At 43.7% G+C, this 24,780-nt stretch overlaps 1 protein-coding gene across 4 annotated transcripts in view; it reads right to left on the bottom strand.

The window, feature by feature from the left end:
- LOC135195346 (dmX-like protein 2) overlaps positions 1 to 24,780 on the bottom strand; it is a 572,993-nt gene that overhangs the window by 112,260 nt on the left and 435,953 nt on the right. For all 4 annotated transcript variants that reach the window (XM_064221627.1, XM_064221621.1, XM_064221608.1 and 1 more), the window contains one exon: positions 12,991 to 13,189. In XM_064221627.1, the coding sequence (XP_064077697.1) occupies positions 12,991 to 13,189 (199 nt within the window). The remainder of the gene's footprint in view (positions 1 to 12,990; positions 13,190 to 24,780) is intronic.

A 24,780-nucleotide genomic window follows, 5' to 3' on the forward strand; every position in this document is an offset into this window, starting at 1 on the left:
CAGAGTATAGCCTTTTACTGCGTTCTTTGATAGCAGATATATACAAAGGTGATTCTTCCCTCTGAAAGGGAAGAATAAACCGCTATGTGGTTCACAGAGGTATCGGAAGAGGACAGTTTCCTCATTCCCTCTAGCACGATCTGCAGCAATTCTATATCTTGTCCATGACTATTGTCATTTACCTTGAAAAATCCTTTCATTCATGTCCACTTCTGGTCAGTCTGCACGCAGCAGACTCAGAGTGGAGAGGTTGTTAAGGTCCATTTATAATAGATGCTGATAGAATATTTAGACTGTCTTGGAAAAGACTTCCAAAAACATGCTGTGAGAAGAACGTGACCTCTGTGAATCCAACCTCTCTAAGGCCAAAATGAGGCGTAAAGTATTATCCTCTCTTTCTTTGGCGCCCTTTATCTTAAATTCTGTAAAGATTTTATATTTTAGGGGAAAAAAGACTAAAGTTTATTCCCCTTTCTATAAAATAAAGATGGCGTATATTGCTACCTCTCTTGGTTCGAGGAAAAGGAAGCAGTCTACAGGAAGACTGTTCGTCTTCTACCTCCTTGCATAAGAGATCTATTGAAAGAAGACTTTTCGCAAGTTCTCACAACTCTTTACAATAAATGTTAAGACATACTTTCACAGTTATTATCGTCGATCGAGAAGGTTCTCATGGACATGCAAAATCTTGCATCGAACCTCTTAAGGATCGTTACATTCCCTGTCTGTTTTCCAAATAGGTTCTCTTTGTAAATGCGAACAGGAGCGAAAAAAGAGATTCTCGATGCTCTTTGCGATATGAGAGAGTCGTGGAATTGGCCTAAGTGATTAAATGGGTAACGAAATCAGGAACGAATCTTGCCGTTACCGAGCGTGCTGTCTGAGAGGGCTACTGGATCTTTAAGTTAATAACTCGCTAAAACGAGAAAATATCTTGGATGGTGCTCTTGGCTCATTGCGCCAGGCTGGCGCTCTGGCGCAATTTTGCACCAGGCTGGCGCTTTTTGGCGCATTGTGCCAGGTTGGCGCTTCTAGCGTTTTGCGCCAGGCTGGCGCTTTCTTCTAATTCTCTTTATGTTATGTGCCAGAACATCTGTGCCTTTATGGTACCCGACATCCTTTCACATGTTAATTCTGTTCTTAGTAGGAAAAAACTCTTATATACGTAGTATAGTCCATTCAGGGAAACCATTTCTGCCACGAAGAGAATGTTTCCCATCCCACTCATCCATCTTCTCTTGAGCAATATCCGATTCTAAAAAGGTTGTGTGCGTTTCTCGAAAGACTTGACCATACCGTAGTCTTAAAGTGAATTCTCTACTACATCCATCTTCTCACTAAGCATGTATTCTAATAAGCCATGCTTTCGTAAGCATGAGAGCATTATATAATATAATGTTCTGCTGCGTTAGAATCCTTTAATAATGTTACCTACGGTAAACAGCATTGAAAGGTTATAATATCTTTCTTATTGAAAGCTTCTTAGCAAAAGGCAGACAATATTTTATTTATGTTAGCTTAACTATCCCCTCCATTCGAGACTAAGTCCATGATTGTACGGGGAATATACAGTTAACCATTCGATCCCGTTGGAGAGAGAGATGTAACCGACTGCTCATGAGGGAGAACTGGATGGTACTGGATTGGCCTTAGAGTTAGAATGACACCCCGGCAGTCTCGCTCGCTGCCTGGCTGCATTCATCATGAGTTGCCAGTTACTTCATTCAATGAAGGAATACAGTGGGGCCTCGCTTAGTCACGGATCAGCAATCACGGATTCAGTTATTCACGGGTTTTTCCTTGGACCACTTCTCAGTCTATATATTGCTGGTATGAATCACAGCATCACGGGCTTGTCGGTGGTAGGCTAAGCCTCGTCCGGTTCCGATAACCAACAAATGCATGAACAGATTCACATTATGATATTAACTGACAATAAAGGTAATAAAACCATTCTCACCTTATATATTATTGGCATATCTTCATAATATATAGCCTATTCATGGAATAATTCCACGTCATTGACATCAACTTGTAGTTGAGCGGCCAGCAGAAATGTAAACATTGAGTTACACTTCACAGCACCTTTGTCATTCTTAACCTTTTAGAAATGTTAATAGTAGTAGTTTAATTACAGTAGTAATAACATTTAGGAAAACATAAATTTTCAATTCGAACTTCATTATTGTTTTGATATAACGTAATCAACTTCTCTGAACACTGCAGTCATACAAACGATAATTGTCATAGATTATCGTATGTTGTTTGCAATCGGCGACGAAGCGTAAACGTAATAAAACCATTTTTACCTTATATATTATTGTCATATATTCATAATAAAACGCAAATCTTATATATTATTGGCATATCTTCATAATAAAAAGCCTCTTCAAGGAATAATTCCTTGGGGAAACCATTTTTCAAAAGACAAAAATGAAGTTTTTATGATAAAACAAAGTTTTATATATATAGCTATATTCTCTGTTCCACCTGGCAGAAATTTTCAAAACTCGCGGCAAACGCTAGTAACCTATTAGTAGTTCAGGCAACCACCACCCCGTTACCGTGGCGCTAGCGCTAGGAACCGTTCCCAATTGGGCCAGATTTTCTCTGAACCCTGTCTCCTGAGGGGAGGCGGGTGGGAATTAAATTATATATACCTGCCAGGTATATATAATATTAAAACTTCATTTTAATGTATGACACTTACCTGGCAGGTATATATATAGCTGATTGACACATTTGGAGGTGGGTCAAAGACAGCAACATTCTTAGAGTATAAAAATATTATTAAAATATTATTAAAACTCTAGGTTCCTTACCTGCTAAGGTAGCTGACTTCATAGGTCCTGCCTCTAAGCCTGCTTAAACCTTAGTAGCTCTCAACAAGGAAGTGTCCTGTATGTTGAAGAAGCTAAGACTGGAACTGACAACTGGACGTGACCAATGTGTTGACAGATCCGTACAGCCCTCTTATGCCACGGCATTCAAGCTAGTAATAGATCATTTACCTGAACTACACACACACCATCACCGGATAATACTAACAAGACTGAGAAAAGTACCGCACACTTTTCTCAGACGACCAATAAACACAAACACCATCACCTAATAAAATCAACTAGCTTAAATGAAGGTTATGGGGTAGTAACTCCTTTGCCCAATACTGTACCCGAGGACACGTATGGACCTAGCGTCTGACAAATTATCAAAGGTTGTCTGAACAAATCCCTAAGATAATGAGACGCAAAATATTGAATTAGTTCTCCAATATGTGGATTCAATAATTTCCTTGAGGGCTTAAATTCTTTTTAAAAGCTAATGAAGTCGCCACTGCTCTGACTTCATGAGCCTTCCACTTTCAAAAATACCAAAGTTCTGCTCTTGACACAGCATATGAGCCTCTTTAATTAAACTCTCTCATGAAGAAGGCTAGAGCGTTCTTTCGTCATGGGTCTGCTGGGGTCTGAACTGAACACCACAGAGCATCAGACTTCCCTCTGATACCTCTTGTTCTTTCCGTATACACCGCAACGCTCTCATGGGCAGAGAACTCTTTCTTGCTCGTGACCCACTAACTCAGCCAAACCCAAAACTTCAAAGGATCTTGGCCAAGGATTAGCTGGATTCTCATTCTTGGCCAAGAAACCTTCTTGGAATGAACACACTGCGTTGCCATGTCTCCATCCCACCTTGATTGTTTCTTCGTACCAAATGACCTAATCAGATCTCGAAGGTCTAAGTTATTCGAGATGTCTAGGCCCCTGTGTCTAAACACTGAGGTTAGCATACTCTTATAACCTTTAATTGTCGAAACTGACAAGCGTAAATCCTTCCTCAAGTATAGAAAGGAAATTCTGCGATTTGGGGTCACAGAGGTACTGGATGAAGACACTTTCTGTTCTTACACCACTTCCGGAAATTGTCCCACTTCGACTGATATACTGTGATTGTGGAGGTTCTTCTGGCTCTAGCCACTGCACTGGCCACCTCTCTAGAATATCCCCTCGCTCTGACCAAACGTTCGATAGTCTGAACGCAGTCAGACCCAGAGCGAGGGTATTCTTGTGAAACCTGTCGAAGTGGGGTTGTCTGAGTAAATCTACTCTTAGCGGAAGAGTCCTTGGCGTATCCACTGTCCATTCCAGTACCTCTGTGAACCAACTTTGGGCCGGCCAAAACGGGGCTATTAAGGTCATCCTCGTCCCCATGGCTCTCCCTGAACTTCTTCATCACTTTCCCCAGTACCTTGAACGGAGGAAAAGCGTACAGAATCTAAGTTGACCAATCCATCAGGAATGCGTCGACCGCCACTGCTTCCTGGTCTGGGATCGGAGAGCAATAGGTTGGTAACCTTTTTGTTCTGGCTGTCGCAAACAGATCTACTACTGGACGGCCCCACAACTTCCACAGGCTCTGGCAAACCTCCATGTGCAAAGTCCACTCCGTCGAGAGAACTTGTTCTCTTCTGCTCAACAGGTCCGCACCCACATTCTTCTCTCTTGTATAAACCTGGTGAGTACCACGACCTTTTCCTCTTCCGCCCAAAGCAGAACTTCCTTTGCCAGCTTGTAAAGGGGAAAGGAATGAGTCCCTCCTTGATTCCGGATATATGCCAGCGCCGTGGTGTTGTCAGAGTTGACCTGCACCGTCTTGTCTCGAATCAACTCTCTGAAGTGCTTCAAAGCCAAGAAAATTGCCATCAGTTCCTTCCTATTTATGTGCCACTTTGTCTCTTCCTTGCTCCAAAGTCCCGACACCTCTTGAGGGCCTAATGTCGCTCCCCAACCCACGTCCGATGCGTCGGAAAATAATGACGAGGTCTGGGCTCTTCTGCTGAAGCGACATCCCTCTTGCTAACCTGCCTGGAGTTAGCCAACCCCACTTTAATTCCTCCTTTACTTCTGCCCGGGAATTAGAAACTGGAAGGAATCCGGTTGTAATTTTCTTGGCCATGAATCCTTCAGGAAAAACTGTAGAGGTCTCATGTGCAGCCTTCCTAAAGAAATGAACCTCTCTAGCAAAGAGAGTGTTCCCAGTAGACTCATCCACTCTCTTGCTGAGCATCTGTCCTTCTTTAGAAAGTCCTGCACCTTCCGAATGCATTGGGCTTGCCTTTCGGGGGACGGAAAAGCCCGAAAAGTCACTGCCGATATCTGAATCCCCAAATAAACTATCTGTTGCTGGGGATCCAATTGAGACTTTCCCATATTTACTACCAGACCTAGGTACTCTTGCTAAGTCCAATGTTTGACTCAAGTCCTCCAGACATTGACTTCTTGATTGGGATCTTATCAACCAGTCGTCCAGATAAAAAGACACTCTGATCCCTCTTAAATGTAACCATCTCGCCCACATTGGACATCATCCTCGTGAAACTTGAGGGGCTGTGCAAACGGCCGAAGCATAGGGCCTTGAACTGAAAGACCCTGTCCTGATCACAAACCTTAGATACTTCCTGCTTCCTGGATGAATCGGAATATGGAAGTATGCGTCTTGTAAGTCCAGGGTCGTCATCCAGTCCCCTGGACGTACCGCTGCCAGTACTGAATCGTTCGTCTCCATGGTGAACTTGGTCTTTTCTACGAAAAGATTCAGTTGACTTACGTCCAGAACTGGCCTCCAACCTCCCGAGGACTTTGCAACCAGAAAGAGACGGTTGTAAAATCCCGGAGATTCGTGATCCAGAACAGGCTCTATGGCTCCTTTCTCCAGCATGGAAGCTACTTGCTCCCACAGAGCAGCTTTCTTCTCTAAATCGTTGTAATTTGCCCGAGGGCTCTCGGAGATGTTGCGAGAGGAGGTCTCTTCAAGAAAGGAATCTTGTACCCTTCCCGAGCTACGTTGACAGCCCAGGGATCTGCCTTCATATCTTGCCAAACTTCCCAGAAACCTTGAAGTCTGGCTCCCACTGTCGTCTGGAGGACTGAGTTCTCATTCTTTAGAGGGAGTCTTGGCTCCTCTTTTAGAGGGAACTCGCTTACCCCTAAAGGCGGGTCGAGCGAATGTTCTTCCTCGAAAGGGCTGTTGCGAAGGCCTAGTATCCTTTGGAGTCTTCTTCACTAACTTGGGTGGTAAGAACTTCTTAACTGAAGACGAGAGAAGATCTTGAGTGGCCTTCTGAGAAAGGGAGAGAGCTATATCCCTAATCACCTCTGAAGGAAACAGCTGTTTCGACAGAGGAGAGAACAGCAACTCCGACTTCTGAGAGTTCGAAACTCCTTAGAAGCGAAAGAACACAACAGCGATCTCTTCTTAAGTACTCCTGCTGTGAATAACGAAGCCAGTTCATTCGTTCCGTCTCTCAGAGCCTTGTCCATGCAGGACATAATGCTCTTAGCTGTTTCTAAATCCTGCGAGTCCTCTTCTTCTAGGGAGTTCGCTAGTGCTCCCAAAGACCAATCCAGGAAATTGAAGACTTCGAAAGTCCTAAAAATCCCTTTAAAAAGATGGTCAAATTCTGAAGACGTCCACCAGACCTTAGCAGACTGTAACGCCTGTCTGCTGAGCTGTCTACTATACTGGAGAAGTCCCCCTGGGAGGAGGCAGGTACTCCCAGGCCTAGACTTTCTCCAGTAGCGACCATACATCCTGATTTAGAAGCTAACTTAGCTGGTGGAAACAGAAAAGAGTATTTTCCCGCTTCTTTCTTCTCCTTCATCCAGTCATTCACCCGTTGAAGGGCCTTCTTCGCCGAAATTGACATCGTCATCTTCAGGAAAGAGGACTTCTTTGGAGTCCTAGTCTTGGAAAATGAGATAAGGGGGATAACGGAGCTGTCGGTTTAAATTCCCCCTCAAAAATAGCCATAAGACGTGAAGTTAGAACCTTATAATCTGAAGAAGGTTCCGTATTCTTTCCCTCCATTAATTCCAATTCTTCTTCTGCTGAAGAAATGTCTTGGAAAACTCATTGTCGAGTTGACGCTTCGTTGACGGAATAGCGTCCTGCCGCCTGCGTCCTGCGGCCACCGAAGAATCTGCGTCCTGTCGCCTCTCGATGTCCTGCCGCCTGCGTCCTGCGTCCATCGTAGCGACGCCTGCTTCCTGTCGCCTGCGTCCTGCGTCCACAATTAGTTCCGCGTCCTGATGTTTGCGTCCTGCTTCCTCCGAAAGCATTCTCTTCCTGTGTTCTGCGTCCTGCAAAACCAAGCGATCGCTTGTCTTCCTAGCGCTAGTGCGCCCTGAGTCCTCGGCGAACGCGTCCTTGTATTTCGTTTTAGAAGACTTAATGGGAAGGAAATCATCCTTACGCCTCGAAGATGCTTGCTCAGGCGGATCCCAGGACTTCACACCAGAACTGCCAGCTTGGACTGCATTTCCCTTAAGAAACCCTTCGTACTATCCTCCTGAATGGTAGACGATGAAAGAGGAGGATTACGAGCGGGACTGCGACCTAACGGAGAGCGATCTTGCACTCTACCCGACGGAGAAAGACGAGGGGAAGATACACAAGAAGACGGAGGAGATTCTCCCATCGCCATACCAGGCCGAGAAGGACGTATAGCGCCAGTGCGTCCTGAGTCTTCTCTAGCACGAAACAACTTTTTCCTCTTGATCGGAACTGCGTCCCCGTCTTCTGAGGAGGACAACACCTCAGGACTACTCCAAGTCTCACGATCTTGTCTCTCGAGAGCCGCTGATGTCCTGAAAGTCCTCTTGAGGGGGCGAGACACCACTGTGTACCGACGTTCTCGTTCGGAAGTCGAACCTTCCGAGGACGCACACTTCCCAGTTACGCCTTTTCTGCGGCGAACTGCAACAGCCTGGGAACTTGCAACAGGACTGTTCGAAGGGACGCTGACCGCGGCAAAACCTCTCGCCTCCCTTCGACTGTCGACATGCCTTCTCCCTTGGGTCTGGGAGCTTGACAGAGGTCTAGGTCTAGGAGCACGAGAGAGACGATCAGACGCCCCCTCCACTACACTTTCACTGACATCGAAAGCACTAACTCTATCTGTAAGTCGCTGTATTTGGTCGCCCATGGACGCAAGGGCAGCAAACACCTTCACAATATTTGTATCGTTCGCCTCCTCCGATACAGCAGCGGGCGCAGGAGATACCTGGGGAGAAGGAACTACCAACTCTACATTAGAAGGAGCTGGAGAGGAAATACATTCACTCCTTTTACTATAAGAATTTGACTTCTCACTACGAGAAACAGACCTCCTTACACGATCTTTCTCAAGTCTCTCAACATATTTCATAAATATCTTCCATTCCTTCTCTGATAAATTCTCACATTCAATGCATCTATTCTCCCAAGTACACACATTCTCCCTACACTTCTTACAAATGGTATGAGGGTCGACCGAAGCTTTCGGCAATCTTACCTTACACCCTTCTTTTACACACACTCTAAACATACTTCCAGAATCAGACATCTTTAAAGAACAATCCAAAGCGAATGCCAAGCTAACGTTTCCGAGTACAATACCAAAAATCCATGAAAAGTCAGCAACGAGAATGAAAATTCTAGCAGGGAACCACCAACAATGTTGCCGGTTCGGCTGGCAGAGAAAATCTGGCCCAATTGGGAACGGTTCCTAGCGCTAGCGCCACGGTAACGGGGTGGTGGTTGCCTGAACTACTAATAGGTTACTAGCGTTTGCCGCGAGTTTTGAAAATTTCTGCCAGGTGGAACAGAGAATATAGCTATATATATACCTGCCAGGTAAGTGTCATACATTAAAATACACTTTACATGTTTACAGTATACAATGAACAATGATTACTTTATTTTGATGTGATTACATTAATATTACAGTAAGGTACTCTAAGCAGTACAGTAACTATCCTTTATCATAAATGTATATTCATTCACGAAAAAAATATATGACCACTGTGACGTCACCGTTCTACAAAGTACTGATGTATTTTTACGTAAGTATCCTCTAAACTCTGTCATAAATCACTTTACTTACTTTTTTTGTGAAGCCCAAATGCTACGTATTTCCGGAAAATTAACAAAATCACGAATGTTATCATAGAGCAAGATTTGCTAATTACTGTTATCTTCTTCTTTTCATGACTAAATGCATTTTTAGAATAAAACTCATTCACAAATTTTCAAATACTATGAATGTAAATAACAAAATCTCTCTCTCTCTCTCTCTCTCATCACTTACAAAAAAAAAAGAAAAAATATAATACTGATCTATTATTATCGTAATAAAAGAACAAGATGGTCCCCGAAAGAATAAAAATATGTTGCCATATTTTTATTCTTTCTGTGATTTACGAAACTGTGCTTCAATACAACTTTTATAGTTGACTCAATGATTATCACATATTATAAAAGTATACAAGAGAATATCTTATTACTATCCATGTTTCATTTCTTATCATCATAAAATATGTAAAATACAAATTTCATTGTTATTCTCGAGCTAAGATAGTCAACAGTAGTCTAGTCCCAAGCTGCTCTCTCAAGCTATTCTCGTCCTAAGCTGCTATCTCAAGCTATTCAAGTTACTCTCGTCACAAGCTGCTCTCTACTCTCTCTCTACTTCCTCTCCTCTCTCTCCTCTCTCTCTATCTCTCTCTCTCTCTCTCTCTCTCTCTCTCTCTCTCTCTCGCTCTCTCAATGAAATATGAATTACTGTATCATAATATCATAAACTATTATGTACAAAGTTAATAATAATAATAATTCCATTAATAAATTTGTTTCTTTTAGCAACTAAATTGTTTACCAAAATAATTCTTTCGGTAATAAACGTCCATCAGCTGATTCTAAACGTAAACAAAAGACAAAACTAGATTTTTATTGCTGTATTTTGCTGTTTATACATTAATATTATAGTTGGGTGCTGTAATCATTACAGTAAATCATGTTTATCATAAATATGTTCATTCACGAAATAGATATACTATGTACTTTTAGTTTGGTGGTGCAGCAGCCAAATCATGAAAATAGAAAGGAATTGTTAGGTAATTATAATTTTGTTTGCTGATCTGATGCAGGGAAATTGAAGACCGGAAAGAATAACTTTGAAACTGTCTTGAATTTAGTTTAAGGTGATAGTTGAAGAAATATTTGGTGCTTGAACTAAAGTAGGCAGTTATAAACATCGAAATAGTGGTCTTGGGTGGGTTAATTATTAAAGTAGGTGGTTTAAAGCAATTTTCAGGGGGGGTACCAGGATAACACGGGTATTTACTTATCACGGGGGGTTCTGGGCCCTATCCCCCGTGATTAACGAGGCCCTACTGTATAATAAAATTATTCTCGAGCCTAAGGAAGCTCTTAATAATGCAAATTTAAGCCAAACAATGCAGTAGCGAACCACAAAGGCAACTATGGTATGCGTATATGACTTGTCATTCAGTAGTCGTATACAGCAAGTCTTGCTACTACATTCTTTCCTCTCCGATTCAGAGAGAGAATGGAAATCTTGCCCTCTTCGTTCTTTTCTTCAATAAACACGAATTAGTATTAGTCGAAAGAGATCGCAATGAAAACTCTAGGATCGAAGAGAATCCCTCAAATTTTTATTCTCTTGGATATAAGGCCATATTCTACGCCTCTATTATTTGGAAGAGCCTCTAATCAATGAATGAGAGCTTGTACGATCTTGTTTAATTTGCAAACGATTGCCACTCTTTCTGTAAATGGTTGGTTGCATTATTTTAGAAGGGGAAGATTTTAATATCGTCTTATTAGTAATGAACTAATTTTTTCCAATAAAAAAGGTTTCCAATTCCGATCTATCTTCCATTTCCTGTCCATCAAGTTGGGAGAAGAATGAGCAACCGGAGGAGAGCGCCTGCTTTCGTAAGGTGAAGAGCTTTTAGCAGTACCGATTCTAACCTGACAAGGGCTACGGCCGCCTGTGCGACATCTTGAGTCTCCGCCAGGAAAAAAGCCGATCTTGCTCTTGCCTTTACTTGCATTAAGACTATCCTGAGAAGGGCGACGGCCGCCTGTGCAACAACTCCCGTCCTTATCAGAAGAAGGCCTCGAATGTCTTTCACCTTTCGCAGAATCAGGCTCTAACTCCATCTCCGATGAAGATCCTGGTTTCTAGTTTCAGGCGCTTTGCGCCTCATCTCAGGCGCTTCAGGCACTTTGCGCCTCGTTTCAGGCGCTTTGCGCCTCATTTCAGGCGCTTCAGAGGTTTCAAGCGCCTTGCGCCTCGTTTCAGGCGCTTCAGGCGCTTTGCGCCTCATTTCAGGCGCTTAAGGCGCTTTTCGCCTCGTTTCAGGTGCTTTGCGCCTCATTTCAGGCGCTTCAGGAGCTTTGTGCCTCGTTTCAGGTGCCTCAGGCTCTTTGCGTCTCATTTCAGCCGCCTCGTTTCAGGCGCTTCAGGCGCTTGGTGCCTCATTTCAGCCGCTTCAGGCGCCTCTTTAGAATCCTCTCGCCTTGTCGGCGATTTGCGCCTGGCTGCCTCATCCGAGCTGTCAAAGACTTCTATCGAACGGGATTTCTTAACGGGAAGGAAGAGATCCTTTCTCCTGGGAGGATCCTTCTTCAAAACTTCTATTAACGAAGATATCTACTGTTGCCTTTCTCCTAGGATCTTCGTAGAGTCGTCTTCTTTCTCTGTATCCGATCTAGGGGAAGGAGGATTTAATGAATAAATGTCTTTCTTCTTCTCAGGTGGATAGCCTTCCGGAAAACTTTCCGGGATAGAATCCCAAGCTGGCGATTTCCATGATCTTTTAGAAGGTCTCGACAGCTTGTGAGAACTCCACCCTATTTTCCTTTCGATGAAGACTCGGATGACGAATAAACACTGTTTTAGGATGCCTTTCCAACAGCTATCCTTGGCAGTCTGGGACGCTACTACAGATCCTGCCGAGGGGACACCCGACCGTTGGGGATTCTTTGAAACCTCCTTAAGGCTTTCGAAATTCCTTCTCCTCTGGGCTTGTGAGCTTGGAAGAGGTCTAGGCCTGAGAGCGAGACAGAGCCGATCGGAACGCACCCTCCACTATTTTAGGACGCCTTTCCAATGGCGAACTTGGCAGTCTGGGACGTTCTACAGAGTCTGCCAAGGGGACGCCTGATTGTTGGGGATTCTCTGAAACCTCCGTGCGGCTTTCGACATTCCTTCTCCTCTGGGCTTGTGAGTTTGGAAGAGGTCTAGACCTGGGAGCGAGATAGAGCCGATCAGACGCACCCTCCACTTCAATGGGGAACACTATATCCACTTCTTACCTTTTAAGAGCTCGCTTTTGAGCTACATCCATTATCTTCAAATTTGCATATATAAATTTGTAGTTTCTGTGGAGAAAGAAGGTGATGAGGATGCAACAACTACTAGTACTGCTAATACCCTTACTGCTCGTTAGCACAAACGCTATTAAAGCTTATAAAGTAAGTGTCTATAGTTATATGCTTTTCTGACTTCCTAAAGTAGGAAATTAGAGTTTAATATTTCCTCAATAAAGTTGTAACCTTTATTACATGTAATAATGAATAAATATTAATAATTACCTTTATTGCAAACTATATGAGTGTCTACCGATAATTTCGGTAGTTTCACTTAGTATTTTCTTCGAAATTTCAAAGCGAAATTCATTAAAAAGTTAATAAAAGCGTATGCCAAACCAAAAACCCAGTACTACCCTGAAAAAGACAGCCCAGAAGATCGATGGCGATGAAACATGAAAATCAAATCAGGAGGAACCGTAAACGTATGTTTACATTCCAAACGATAGAGAAAATCTGGTTCTAGAAGGTATGGTTCCTATTCCTGCCACCCAGCGGCGGGGCAGTAGATCACCTGACCTACCTACCTGTAGCGTGTGCCGCGAAATTCGAATTTCTATCAGGGACGACGGAGTTTATAGCTAAGTATATATCTGACAGGGAAGTTGAATGTATGAAAATATCTTTTTAGTGAACATACAGAAACAGATCAATACAGCTGCTTAACATAACCGTGCCCCTTTAAATACAATTTTAAATAATTTGGTAATCAAATAATGAATAGTTACTGATTCGACACAAGATGCTAGGACACTATCAACAAGCTATACTTACGCAAAAGGCGTATTGTGAGTTTCAAGGAGTCCTCTGTACTTCAGAATAGCTGGTCCTGCAACTGCACTTTCTGCAAAGCAGCCAGGAATGAACTCTGGTGGTGGCCCTTTCTTGTCTTCAATGTGGTCTACCAGTGCAGATAACCACTGATTCATTGTCCTCAGAATGGAATGCAGTAATGGACTCTGCATGGGTAACTCTGTGGAAATGAAGGCAGTTACAGGAAAAGCAAATTTAATAAAAAGACTCTCTAAAATAATAATGGCAAATAATATTAACAGCTTAAAGCATATATTTCTACATCTTAAATTTTTATTAAACTTAAAAACCATACTGACTGTAAATTAAAAGTAATAAAAATTTTAAAACAATTATAAATTAACTATCCTAGAATAATGAATTAATTAAAGAAAACATTATTTTTCACAGAAAACACACACTTCCAACAGCAAAATGCCATAGCTCTTTAGAGGGAGCGAGGGATGCGGTGGGATGATAGTGAGGAAAACAATACCATCAATCAATGTTCACTTTCATCTTCTGATAATTAATAAAATAATATTTCCCACCCTTGCAGCTGTTTCATGAACCTATCGCAGAACCTAACCTACATTTACGCGTGATGAGCATTTGCTTTAAATGTGAACAAACTTGAAGGCCGGATATTAAGGCCTGTTTGTTGTCACTTTATTAATTTCTTGGGCACTTGTCCCATTAGATATTTCTAATAATAGAAAGCAAACCAACCATTACTCTCTCACTCTTTCCACATCATCAAAAATCCTCAATAGGCTCCATATCTCCATCCATAACCAACATTTTAAATACCTCTACAATTTTGACAATTTCATCTTTAATTTCTCTACAAGCAGGAGAGTATAATCATATCTGATAAATTTTTATTGTTTGTCTTTCATTCACAATTAATTAATAAACATTAATTGCATAAGAGAGTTGGTTCACCATCGCATCATATGGGCTAACTTCTGTTATCCTACACAATCTTCCACTCCACAAACTTTTACAAACTTCATGTTTTCTTTCATACCTCACCTATTTCATAACCAATACTATTTACTCCCAAATACTTATATTGTAAGCCAACCTCTTCTCTTTATCTAAAATTCATTCTCAAATCAATCACTCTGTCTTTCTGATTTTCTTACTCTTCTCACATAACCAGTAGCATAAAAATTTATCACACCATGCACCCTTCTAGTCTTCAACAACTCTCAAAATATTCTCCATTTCCATACATTTTCTTTGTACTATAACTTTTTTCCCCAAAATACTAGCACTTACTATACCTCTTTAGTTCTCACAGAACTCCATCAACAAAATTGTTGAACAGCAACAAAGACATAACAACCTTGTGTAAATCTACCTGTACATGCTGTGCATTATTGATAATTGTGACTTGAATAACAGGATGTGCAAGTTATGTCTGGCAATGGAGGAGTTCCACAGAATATGGAAAAACAGAATAATAGGATTAAAAACACTAAGGTGCATAAACAGGTACTGATTACAAAACAATGCAGATCACATTTCTAATTTGATTATCATGATGAATGTATTCAACAGTTACCACAATTGCCCCTTGAACACCTTTATCATGGTAATCAAGTTATATATATTTGGCAATGTGTGTATGTATGTATGTATCTATGCATGTATGTATGTTTGGTATGGGCACCCGGGCCGTCGGTCTAACAGGACTGAGATTCGGAAAGGAGATAGGTTTCCACCCCGGAAAGGTCAAGACCTATGTTTGGGAGCCCAGAAACCCCTGGGGGAGCCCGGGGTCCCAAAATGTCTACTCCCCCCCCCCCCCCCCCCCGAAGGGTGAGAAGGGATTCCGTGAAACAGAGCTGGTTCTGCCTGTGAAATGGGGCTGGCTATGCCCATACACTTAGTTACTTTACAAATGTCTGTATACATATGACTTATCATTTAGAAAAATACTATAGGGTAAATATCAATGACATCAAAGAGGGTAGTTTTAGAAGGGGGTTGACAGAGAGAGAAAATGAGAGGGAGAGAAAATGAGAGGGTAAACCGGGTGTTAGGGAGAAGAAAGAGGAAAAAGACAGACAGACAGAGTTGGTATTACTGAGAAGAAAGAGGGTAAGAGACAGTGATTGTTGGAGAGAGAAAGAGGGAGTAAAAGAAAGGAATGAGAGAGAGAGAGAGAGAGAGATTATTATATATATATATATATATATATATATATATATATATATATATATATATATATATATATATATATATATATATATATGCTCTGGGTTACATGGACCAATCTAGTTGTGACACAACCAGTTAGTCAAATTATAATTTCCAGCTCTGTATGGTATGATGATCTATTGGATATTTTCTACACCAGTGATTCTTAAACTGGGGGTGCAACACCCTCAGTGCACCAGACATCTACCTATCTATCTATCTATATATACTATATATATATATATATATATATATATATATATATATAATATATATATATATATATATAAGCAAATACCACAGGAAAATTATAGTCAGAAATCCAAGCGCTTTCGTCTTTACTAAGACATTGTCAAAGAACGAATGAAATACAATTGGAGAGAAAGTTCTCAGGTACACAACAAGATCAAGAACACCAGATAGTTAATTGTCAAAAGGGTAAAAATTAAAGAGATAATCCAGGATTATCGGATATCACACGGTCACAAACCTAAGCAGATTTAACCCTAACCGAAAGTACAAAGTATCCGTACAGTCCAAAACATGTAAAAACTGAATACAGGCAGTCCCCGGGTTACAACAGGGGTTCCGTTCTTGAGACACGTCGTAAGCCGAAAATCGTCGTAAGCCGGAACATCGTCAAAAATCCTAAGAAAACCTTACTTTTAATGCTTTGGGTGCATTGAAAACTATGTAAACTGCATTCTTATGGCATTTTTCATAAAAAAAAAACTTCAAATATTGATTATTTTGCATTTTTGGTGTCATATTTCATCTGCCAGATGAGCGTTGTAGGCGTCGTAACCCTGGAAATAATGTCTGATGAATATAATTGAAAAGCTTCGTAACCTTGGAACGTCGTCATATAATTTTGGTGTCAGTCGTGGGGTCTTCTGAGGTGTTGTAAGGTATTTTGGGGTCTTGTGAGTCTGTGGGGTGCTACGAGTTCTTATGAGGTACCATGAGGTCCTATGAAGTGTCAAACAAATGTTAGTGCTAAATAATTTTTGGCGACATACAGTGACATGAAGTGAAATAAGCAAGGAGACGAGACGAGGTTCGATGGACGGTGATGACGAGGGAAATGGTAAAACGAACGAACTGGATAAAAACAGTTATGGCTAAAGCAATCAGCAGAAAAGTGGTGAGCAGTGCTATGAACAGGAATAATAAATCGATTGGCCCTACAATTTCGAAATGCACAGTGCTAACCAGAAAGAGTGCACAAGCACACCATACAATTTTGAAAAGCACAGTGCTAACCAGAAAGACAGTGTAGAGTCACACACCCTACGATTTCGAAATGAACAGTGCTAACCAGAAAGACAGGTACAATCACACCCTATGAATTTGAAATGCACAGTGCTAACCAGAAAGACAATGTACAATCACACACCCTACAATTTTAAAAAACGCAGTGCTAACCAGACAGACAGAGTGAAATCACAGAAATCGTTAATAAATTACCGCTGTTAGACAGTTCCGCAACCAAATTCGGTGATGAATGGGTGAGAGAAAATTCGAATCGGCTGAAGTATTAACAAAATGTTAGAAAAATCCGTTTGAGACAAAGACTAGTGTGGGAGAAATCAAAATTGACTGTTACAATGCCGCAGCCGCCAAAGTCAAACGACGGTGGTGTCGTGGGGGTGGCACTCAAACACCCTTCATGACATCCTCCATTACAGACTTGTGTAGCAGACCAAGTAGAGGAGTAACGAACGTGTTTTTGGCAGTGGCACGCGGTCCAGCCCAACCGGAAGGATGGAAGTTGGCAGTAGCAGAAGATGGCATAGAGGTAATGCCAGGAAGGTACCCCAGGCTAACCCCAGGACCATGTGGGACTGTTATGCAGTGCCCGGGAACAAGGGACGCCTTGTTGTCTTGTTGTGAGGGAAGGGATACCAATCCCCACCCGTGAGAAGAAAGGGAGTAGAGAACAACCTGTCCACCCACGAGTCAAGAGTGCTGGGACAAAGAGAGGTCGACCAGAGCCTCTCCCCCTTGACCCTGTGGAAAAGGGGAAGTCCATTCCTACTTCTGATCGCGACCTATTGAAGAGTAGAGGGATGATGTTAAAGGAGAATAGTACAGGAGTTCCCTTACCTACCTCGACCCATGAAGGAAGTCATGATACCTGCCTAAGGTATGGATAGGATGACGCGATGTTAGAATTAGGAATAGCTGATAGATGTCAAATGATAGCCAGTAACCAGTGAGAGAATCCAGGTGCAATGTGAAGAAGATACAAGCAAACTAATAGCGTCAGTAGCGAACCGCCGGCACCGCTGCTGGCACTAATAGAGTTGCTGACCTCTGAGCAAATTGCATAGAAAACGGGAACATCTCAACTGTATGGCAGAGAGAGGGACAGTACAGGATAGTGTCTTGAGCTACCCTTCACACCTCCGGAGGTGGGAGACCTCGCTCCCCTTAGAAGCCTGTCTCCCTACCCACTGTCTTGATTGCTAAAAATTGTTACTGATAGTAATATTAGAATTAGTTCGACTGCACAATGAACAAGTTGCATAGCCTTTAGTGTAATCAACAGCATGTTGTGTTAGGGAAATGCAGATAGGGAATTTGTAGAAAATAACATTAGAAAAAATATATAGAAAAAATAAGAGAAATGAAAAAAAGGATGGTTCTCTTAGGACGTGTTCTGATCACATTTAAAGTATCACGAACAACAATGCATCCCATTTGTCCCCAACGAAGAATTGTAATCAAGATTTACAGATAATGTTATTAGTGTAAATGCATTAAAGAATTTGTTTGAGTAAAGTAGCAAGACTGATGTTTGAGAGAGTAGTCAGATTTTCATTGGGATAGAGAAGTAATTTTTAAATCTGATGACGAAGTGAGAACAAGGTGTATTCTATCCCTGATATAGAGACGCCCAAGAATGTTAATTTCTCAACAAGATTGTAGGATCAAGCAACTGTTAGAGTTTGCCATTGTGGGGATTAATCATATCATAAAAAAAAGTAATAAGAGTAGCTGACGCTCTCCCCAAGAGTACTGTAAGGCACAAGCCAGAAAGAGAGAGAGGAACTGCGACGCATACAGTTAAATATTTCAGTTACACCTGTAGGTGAGTCGCACAGAAAACAGAGGCAAGTGAGTCAGCTGTTGTGTGAATCCATGGAAGTGTGCATATGTTGAGTGTGTGTGTTTGCTAGGGTGTAAGGGAGTTGACTGACAATTCACAGTTTTCTGTGCCGCCCTTCCTCCCTCTTCGATAAAGCAATCCATCCATAAAATTTATAAGTTTGTGTAGGTGCCTTGCGTAGCATACTAGCGCGAGTCATGAATAAATGTCCATCACAAAGCGAACAGAGAATATCATAATAAAATTCTAACGCACTTTTGTTTCATGTCAGTTATTGCTGAGAAAGTAATGTCTAATTAAAAAAAAAAATGTTATTACAGTTCCATGCATATTTTTTTTATTGCATTTCAAGTCATATTAAACACATGTTGTTGCAATGCATCTAATTTTTGTTGATTTCTATTGATGCCAATTATACTGTCCAAAATTTCATATCAGTCAATGCTGTTTATGCTTTGTCAAAAATTTGTGATCTTCCATCGATGATGTGGGAATTTGAGATTATTTAGAGAAAAAAGTTATTTTCTGGGCTCAGCTCGTGTCGCTGCGCGAAATATCCTTTAATCTATTATTTCTAGGGTAAATGTACTAACACATACCAGAGAATAAATAAATAAAGAAAAAGGTCAGTACAACTGACTCGCTCACCCTCAAGAGTGGGTGTCGGTATGAACACTATGGCAAGTGAGACCACTACCACGAGCCGAATGCCAATAGAAATCTCCCACTACAAAATCCCCACAAGAGGAGAGCCGACCCACAGAGTGGGCAGCAGCAACTACTACTACTCCATCCCATGCTGCCGACTGCTGCGCCTCTGGTGGCCATCCTTTTCAGTTAGCGCACACGATACACACGTGCCCTTTTTTACTCTGTGTTTTTTGTGCCCTTTTCTTTGGATTTCTTTATCATGGAGCGTGCAGCCATCGCAGCAGCTAAGTTAAGTACTCAGTGTTTATTGCTATTTGGTTTTTTTCCGGCCCTGAGCCCGTATTTGCCGTTTTTTAGGTATAAATACGAACTCTAGGTCGGAAGCATGGCAGCATGTTCTGCCTCGTGGTGGGTTCGTTCTTGGTCGCCCATACCCAGAACATCCCCTTACTTAAGTACGCTCTATTTTAATCATCCGCTTTGTTTAGGGTACGGTCTACACGGTTTTGTCATGCATGCATGTCTTTTACCTTATGTAGGCTCCTTCCATCCAGACCCTAGCCACGGCTCTTAGTATCGGCCTCGGCTAGCTTTGAGTGGTAGACTTTCCTTCGGGTTAGTCGTACACTCCTGGATTTTTTCTCCTACTATTTTGTTTTCTTTCTTTCATAATTATTCATTTGAATTATTTTATATGATATTTGTTTAGGTTAGTTAGGCGTCTGGCTTTGCTTAGCCTAGGTGGTGGCCCATAGGGCCTATATGCTACCGCTCTTCAGTTCGGTTGCTTCCCGATAGCATCTCTCTGATCAGCTGGTTATGTTTCTAGGCTGTGTTGTCCATTGTTTTGTACTTACCGCCCCGTGGTCACTACGTGATCACGGGGCAGCCAGACGCCTGTCCAGTCACCTTTCCCCCCTCCCGCTCTTCCATAGAGTCGGGGGGGGTGGGTCGGTCTGCCCATGCTCGCTCCGCATACCCGAGCCCGCCTCCCTCTCTCCCCCCAGGCGGAGGGAGTAGAGGGACGGGACAGACCCAGACTGGACTCGACCTCTCCGGCTTCTCGGTCCGGCCGGATGGTAAGGTGGGGGGGGACTGGCCTTTCCCCCCTCCGTTGCTACTCCGTCGCTCCGTTGCTAGCCCGAGTCTGTATGTCCTCTCGCTCTTTCCCACCTTACTAGGGCTCCTTTACTACCGGAGACCTGGCATCCAGCGGAAAGGTGCTAGTCCACCCAGCAGGGTGGACCGGGGCAGACAGTTGGTCCCTTCTAACCACTCCGTCTCGCTGAGTTACGACACTCCGCCACGCACTGGACTTAGTCCGGTACGTTCGAGTTTTATAGGTTTAAGATCTATTATGTTAAACTAGTAAGTTTATCTTAAGCTACCTTAAACCATCCCCCCTCCACCTGTCTCACCGGATCTCTCCGGGGTTATAGCCTATTCAGGCGATAAGGGAGGGGTTATGCCCAAATTTTTTTCCGAGCTCCGGCATGCAACGGAGTTCTTCTGTCCTTTAGCCTGTAAGTGATAGTCTTTAAGATACTCATGTGTCTTTTCACTTACAGACCACCAACTGTGAGCATCCGGGATGCGCCGCCACACTTCAAGACCCATGTGGACATGAAGTTTGCCGGTCCCATGCTCCATGCGCGACTCCGCACGGGGACATCCAGGTCTGGTACCACGAGACGTGTACCATCTGTTATGATCTGGTGAGCCAGCTCTTAGACGGGGTAAGTATTCCAACTCCGTTAACTGGTCTTCATTTGTTATAGTGCTTAAGTTTTTACATTAATCCCTAACTTAAGATAAAATTCATGGGGTTTTGTAGCCCCTATAATTTTAAGTTAAGCTTTTAAATTGGTTTTAGTTTTAAGTTTAATCTTAAAATCTAATCAATACCCTCTCTTCCAGGCTCCGGCTGTGAGGGATACCGCACTGGCAACCCTGCGGGCCTGGGTCGGCGGTTTTGGGAAGAACGCCGCCAAGGGTATGCCCTACATTCTTGAGAAGAAGTTGGCGGTACTAATCTTCCCCGGAGGCAAGGCTACAGGCTACGTCGACCCAGCAGAGGCGGCCCCGACTATCGCTTTCATCCAGCAACAGCTGGCTGCCTCGTTGACGGACCAAGGCCCGGACATCTCCTCGGAAGTCGCGACGCTCGATATTAATGTTGAACCTATGGTAGGTGTAGACGACCTGTTGGTCGAGGTAGGTACGTTGGACACCCAAGGGATGCCCTTGGGTGCTACTGGATCTTCTACCCCTGCAACCTCTCCATCCTTCCAAGGCTTTACAGGTAATGAACTATATACTTCTCCTGACGCTTCCGTTAGACCCAAGGTCAAAGGTCAAGCAGTGAAAACCTTGACGAAGACGTCGTCGTCGTCTAAAAAGACGGCGTCGGCGTCATCTTCTTCTCGTAAGTCTCCGGCTAGGAATCCCGGAGCAGAGAGATCTAAAGCTTCTGGGTCCGGCTCTAAGTCCTCTAGGAGTAAATCCTCCAGGGAGAGATCTCATACTCCAGCGGAGTCGTCAGTTCCGCTTCCTTTGGTTCCGGTTTCAGAGCCACCCCTTCCACCTCCGCAGCAGCTCCGCTTTGGACTCCAACGCTGGTCTGTTGCAACAAGTGGGCGATCTGGTTGGTTCTCTGAAAAACAGCATGGAACAAATGATCTCCACTAGCCTCTTCTCCACCTTTCAGCACAGGGGGAGCCCAATTACCCCCGTATGACTCTCTACCTCCGTTCTCAATGAACAACCCTTGGAGAGTAGCGTCATACGCCCCCTTCCAAGACGGGCTTATCTCTATCCCGGAATGTGGAACTCGGAGGATTGAAGACTTCGAGTTCTACCCGGAAGACCTTCAGCCTCCGTTCATCGGCTACGCCAGGCTCACCGCCTCAGCCATGACTCGGGACGATAAGGTACCAAAAGAGGACAGTCCTCTATTCACGAGACCAGGCTCAGAGAGAATGGCTCAGGTGTCTAGAGGACATGGATTGTTCCAACACGAAAATCCAACCTTTTAAGAGTCCGTTTACGATCTTTACGATGGAGAGAGTACCCCGCTCCCTTTCTTGACAAAGATCGCGACAACCACCATTCCAGCAGCCCAGAAGGGGGATTCCATGCCTCAGCTGAAGGAAGCAGATCCTACGTCTCCTTTACTTCCTTCAGCCGGTGAATTGTGGGAAGATTTGCCCAACACCTTCTCAGCTGGCAAACTCAAACCAGACTGTGCTATGGAGCAGTTTGGTGAGAAGCTACCTAGGCTTCCAGATAGCCTTATTCAGGCGGAATTCGATTCCAAATCGCGGTTAGCCAGGTCTATTAATTCCATGGCTATGACCGAGGTGGCTACCATTGCCTATGGGTCGGAGCCACTCTTTAAGCTTCTTACCAAATCTTTGACTCAAACGGTGCAGTCGGATATGTTTGAGTTCGCCACTGCTAGGACGAATTGTAGGAAGCATGTCCTACAAGAAGCAACAATTCGGCACGAGCCGAATAAGTTGCTTACGTCAAGCATCTGGGGAGCAGACCTCTTCCCAGAAGCGATGGTGAAGGAGGTTCAGGCAGAGGCTACGAGATTGAACCAAAGCCTTAAAGACCGTTGGGGTCTTACGGCCAAGAGACGACAGGATCAAGCCGGTAAGGGTAAGGCTCAAAGGAAACCCAGACGTTTCCAGCCCTACCAGAAGAAAACAGCCACAGCTTTTCTCAGCAGGTTCCGGCTGTTCCCTTGGTGCAAACAGCCCAACCTTCTACCTCAAAGGCTCAATCGCAGCCCATTTATGTTATCTCCCCTCAGCCTCAACCCTCCACCTCTTACGCTCTCTCTCCAGCCTACAATCAGGTCTTCGAGGGTCAAGCTTCCCAGAAGTATGACCGCTCGGGTAAGGGAGGCAGAGGTAAGCGATCCTTTCGTGGGAGAGGATCGGGAGGTCCCTTTAATAGAGGAAAGCATTTCAGGGGAGGCCGAGGAGGCTACCAAAACCAATGAGGATTTTCAGGTAGGAGGGAGGCTGTTTCACTTCGCCACCGGTGGAACTTCAGCAAGTGGGCTCAGAGCATTGTGTCAAAAGGCCTGGGTTGGAGCTGGTTAGCGAGCCCACCCCCATCCAGACCTTTCCGCCAACTTCCTTCCAAGGAATTGACGGAGTATGCGGAGGATCTCCTTCAGAAAGGAGCTATAGCGAGAGTCAACAGGTTAAAATTTCAAGGTCGCTTGTTCAGCGTGCCAAAGAAAGGCTCACAAAAAAGAAGGGGGAATAATCTTAGACTTGTCCCGCTTAAACTTAGCCATTCGCTGCGACAAGTTCAAGATGCTCACGATCTCGCAGGGTGCGGGACCTTACTTCCCCGTGGGGGCCGTCACCACCTCTATCGATCTTACAGACGCTTACTATCATATACCCTATTGCAAGACACTTCCGTCCGTATCTGGGCTTCAAGATAGGAGACCAGACATTCTCCTTCAAGGTAGTTCCTTTCGGCTCAACGTAGCACCCAGGGTGTTCACGAAGCTGGCGGAAGTAGTAGTTCAACAACTAAGATCGCAAGGGGTTATGGTAGTAGCGTATCTCGACGATTGGTTGATCTGGGCTTCAACAGTCGAGGAATGCAACAGAGCAACACTGAAAGTGATTCAGTTCCTGGAATATCTAGGCTTCAAGATAAACAGGACCAAGTCAAGACTCACTCCAGAGTCAAACTTTCAGTGGCTAGGCATTCAATGGAATCTATCCTCCCATACTCTGTCGATTCCATCAACCAAGAGGAAAGAAATAGCGAAGTCAGTCAAGCAATTTCTGAGTCACAAACTGGCGTCAAGAAGAACTCAGGAAAGGATCCTGGGTTCACTCCAGTTTGCATCACCCCTGACAAAACATCCTGATGAAAGCCAAACTGAAAGACCTAACCAGAATCTGGCGCTCACGAGCAAATGTCAGGTCCAGGGACAAATTATCCTCAGTCCCTCTGATTCTACGGAATCGACTCCGGCCGTGGGCGAAAGTCAAGAATTATCGGTATCAGTGCCCCTTCAGTTTCCTCCACCAGGGATTACCATCCACACAGACGCTTCATTAAGCGGTTGGGGAGGATATTCCCAGTTCAAGAAAGTTCAAGGAACCTGGTCACCTCAGTTCCGTCAGTTCCATATAAACGTACTGGAAGCAATGGCAGTGTTCTTGACTCTGAAAAGGTTACGTCCGCCAAAGTACTCCCATATAAAGCTAGTCTTGGACAGCGCAGTGGTAGTACATTGTATAAACAGAGGAGGCTCCCAATCACGTCATCTAAATCATGTCATGGTAGCCATCTTCTCCCTGGCGGACAAGTTCAGTTGGCATCTCTCCTCCACCCATATAGCTGGAGTGAGAAACGTCATAGCAGATGCTCTATCCGATCAGTACCTCTAGAGTCGGAATGGTCACTGGACAACAGTTCGTTCCAATGGATTCTTCAGAGAGTTCCAGGCCTACAAGTGGATCTCTTCGCATCTCAAGCGAACCACAAACTCCCATGTTATGTGGCCCCCAACCTGGACCCTCTGGCCTATGCCACGGACGCCCTGGCTCTAGACTGGAACAACTGGGAGAAGATTTATGTCTTTCCTCCAGTGAATCTTCTCATGAAGGTATTGAACAAACTCAGGACATTCAAGGGTCAAGTGGCTCTAGTAGCCCCAGACTGGCCGAAGAGCAATTGGTACCCTCTAATTCTGGAACTGGGTCTTCGCCCTCTTCGGATTCCCAGTCCCAGGCTCTCCCAGTCAGTACAAACGAAGACTG

This window comes from Macrobrachium nipponense, chromosome 20, assembly GCF_015104395.2.
Source record: "Macrobrachium nipponense isolate FS-2020 chromosome 20, ASM1510439v2, whole genome shotgun sequence".
In the NCBI taxonomy this organism is placed as follows: domain Eukaryota; kingdom Metazoa; phylum Arthropoda; class Malacostraca; order Decapoda; family Palaemonidae; genus Macrobrachium; species Macrobrachium nipponense.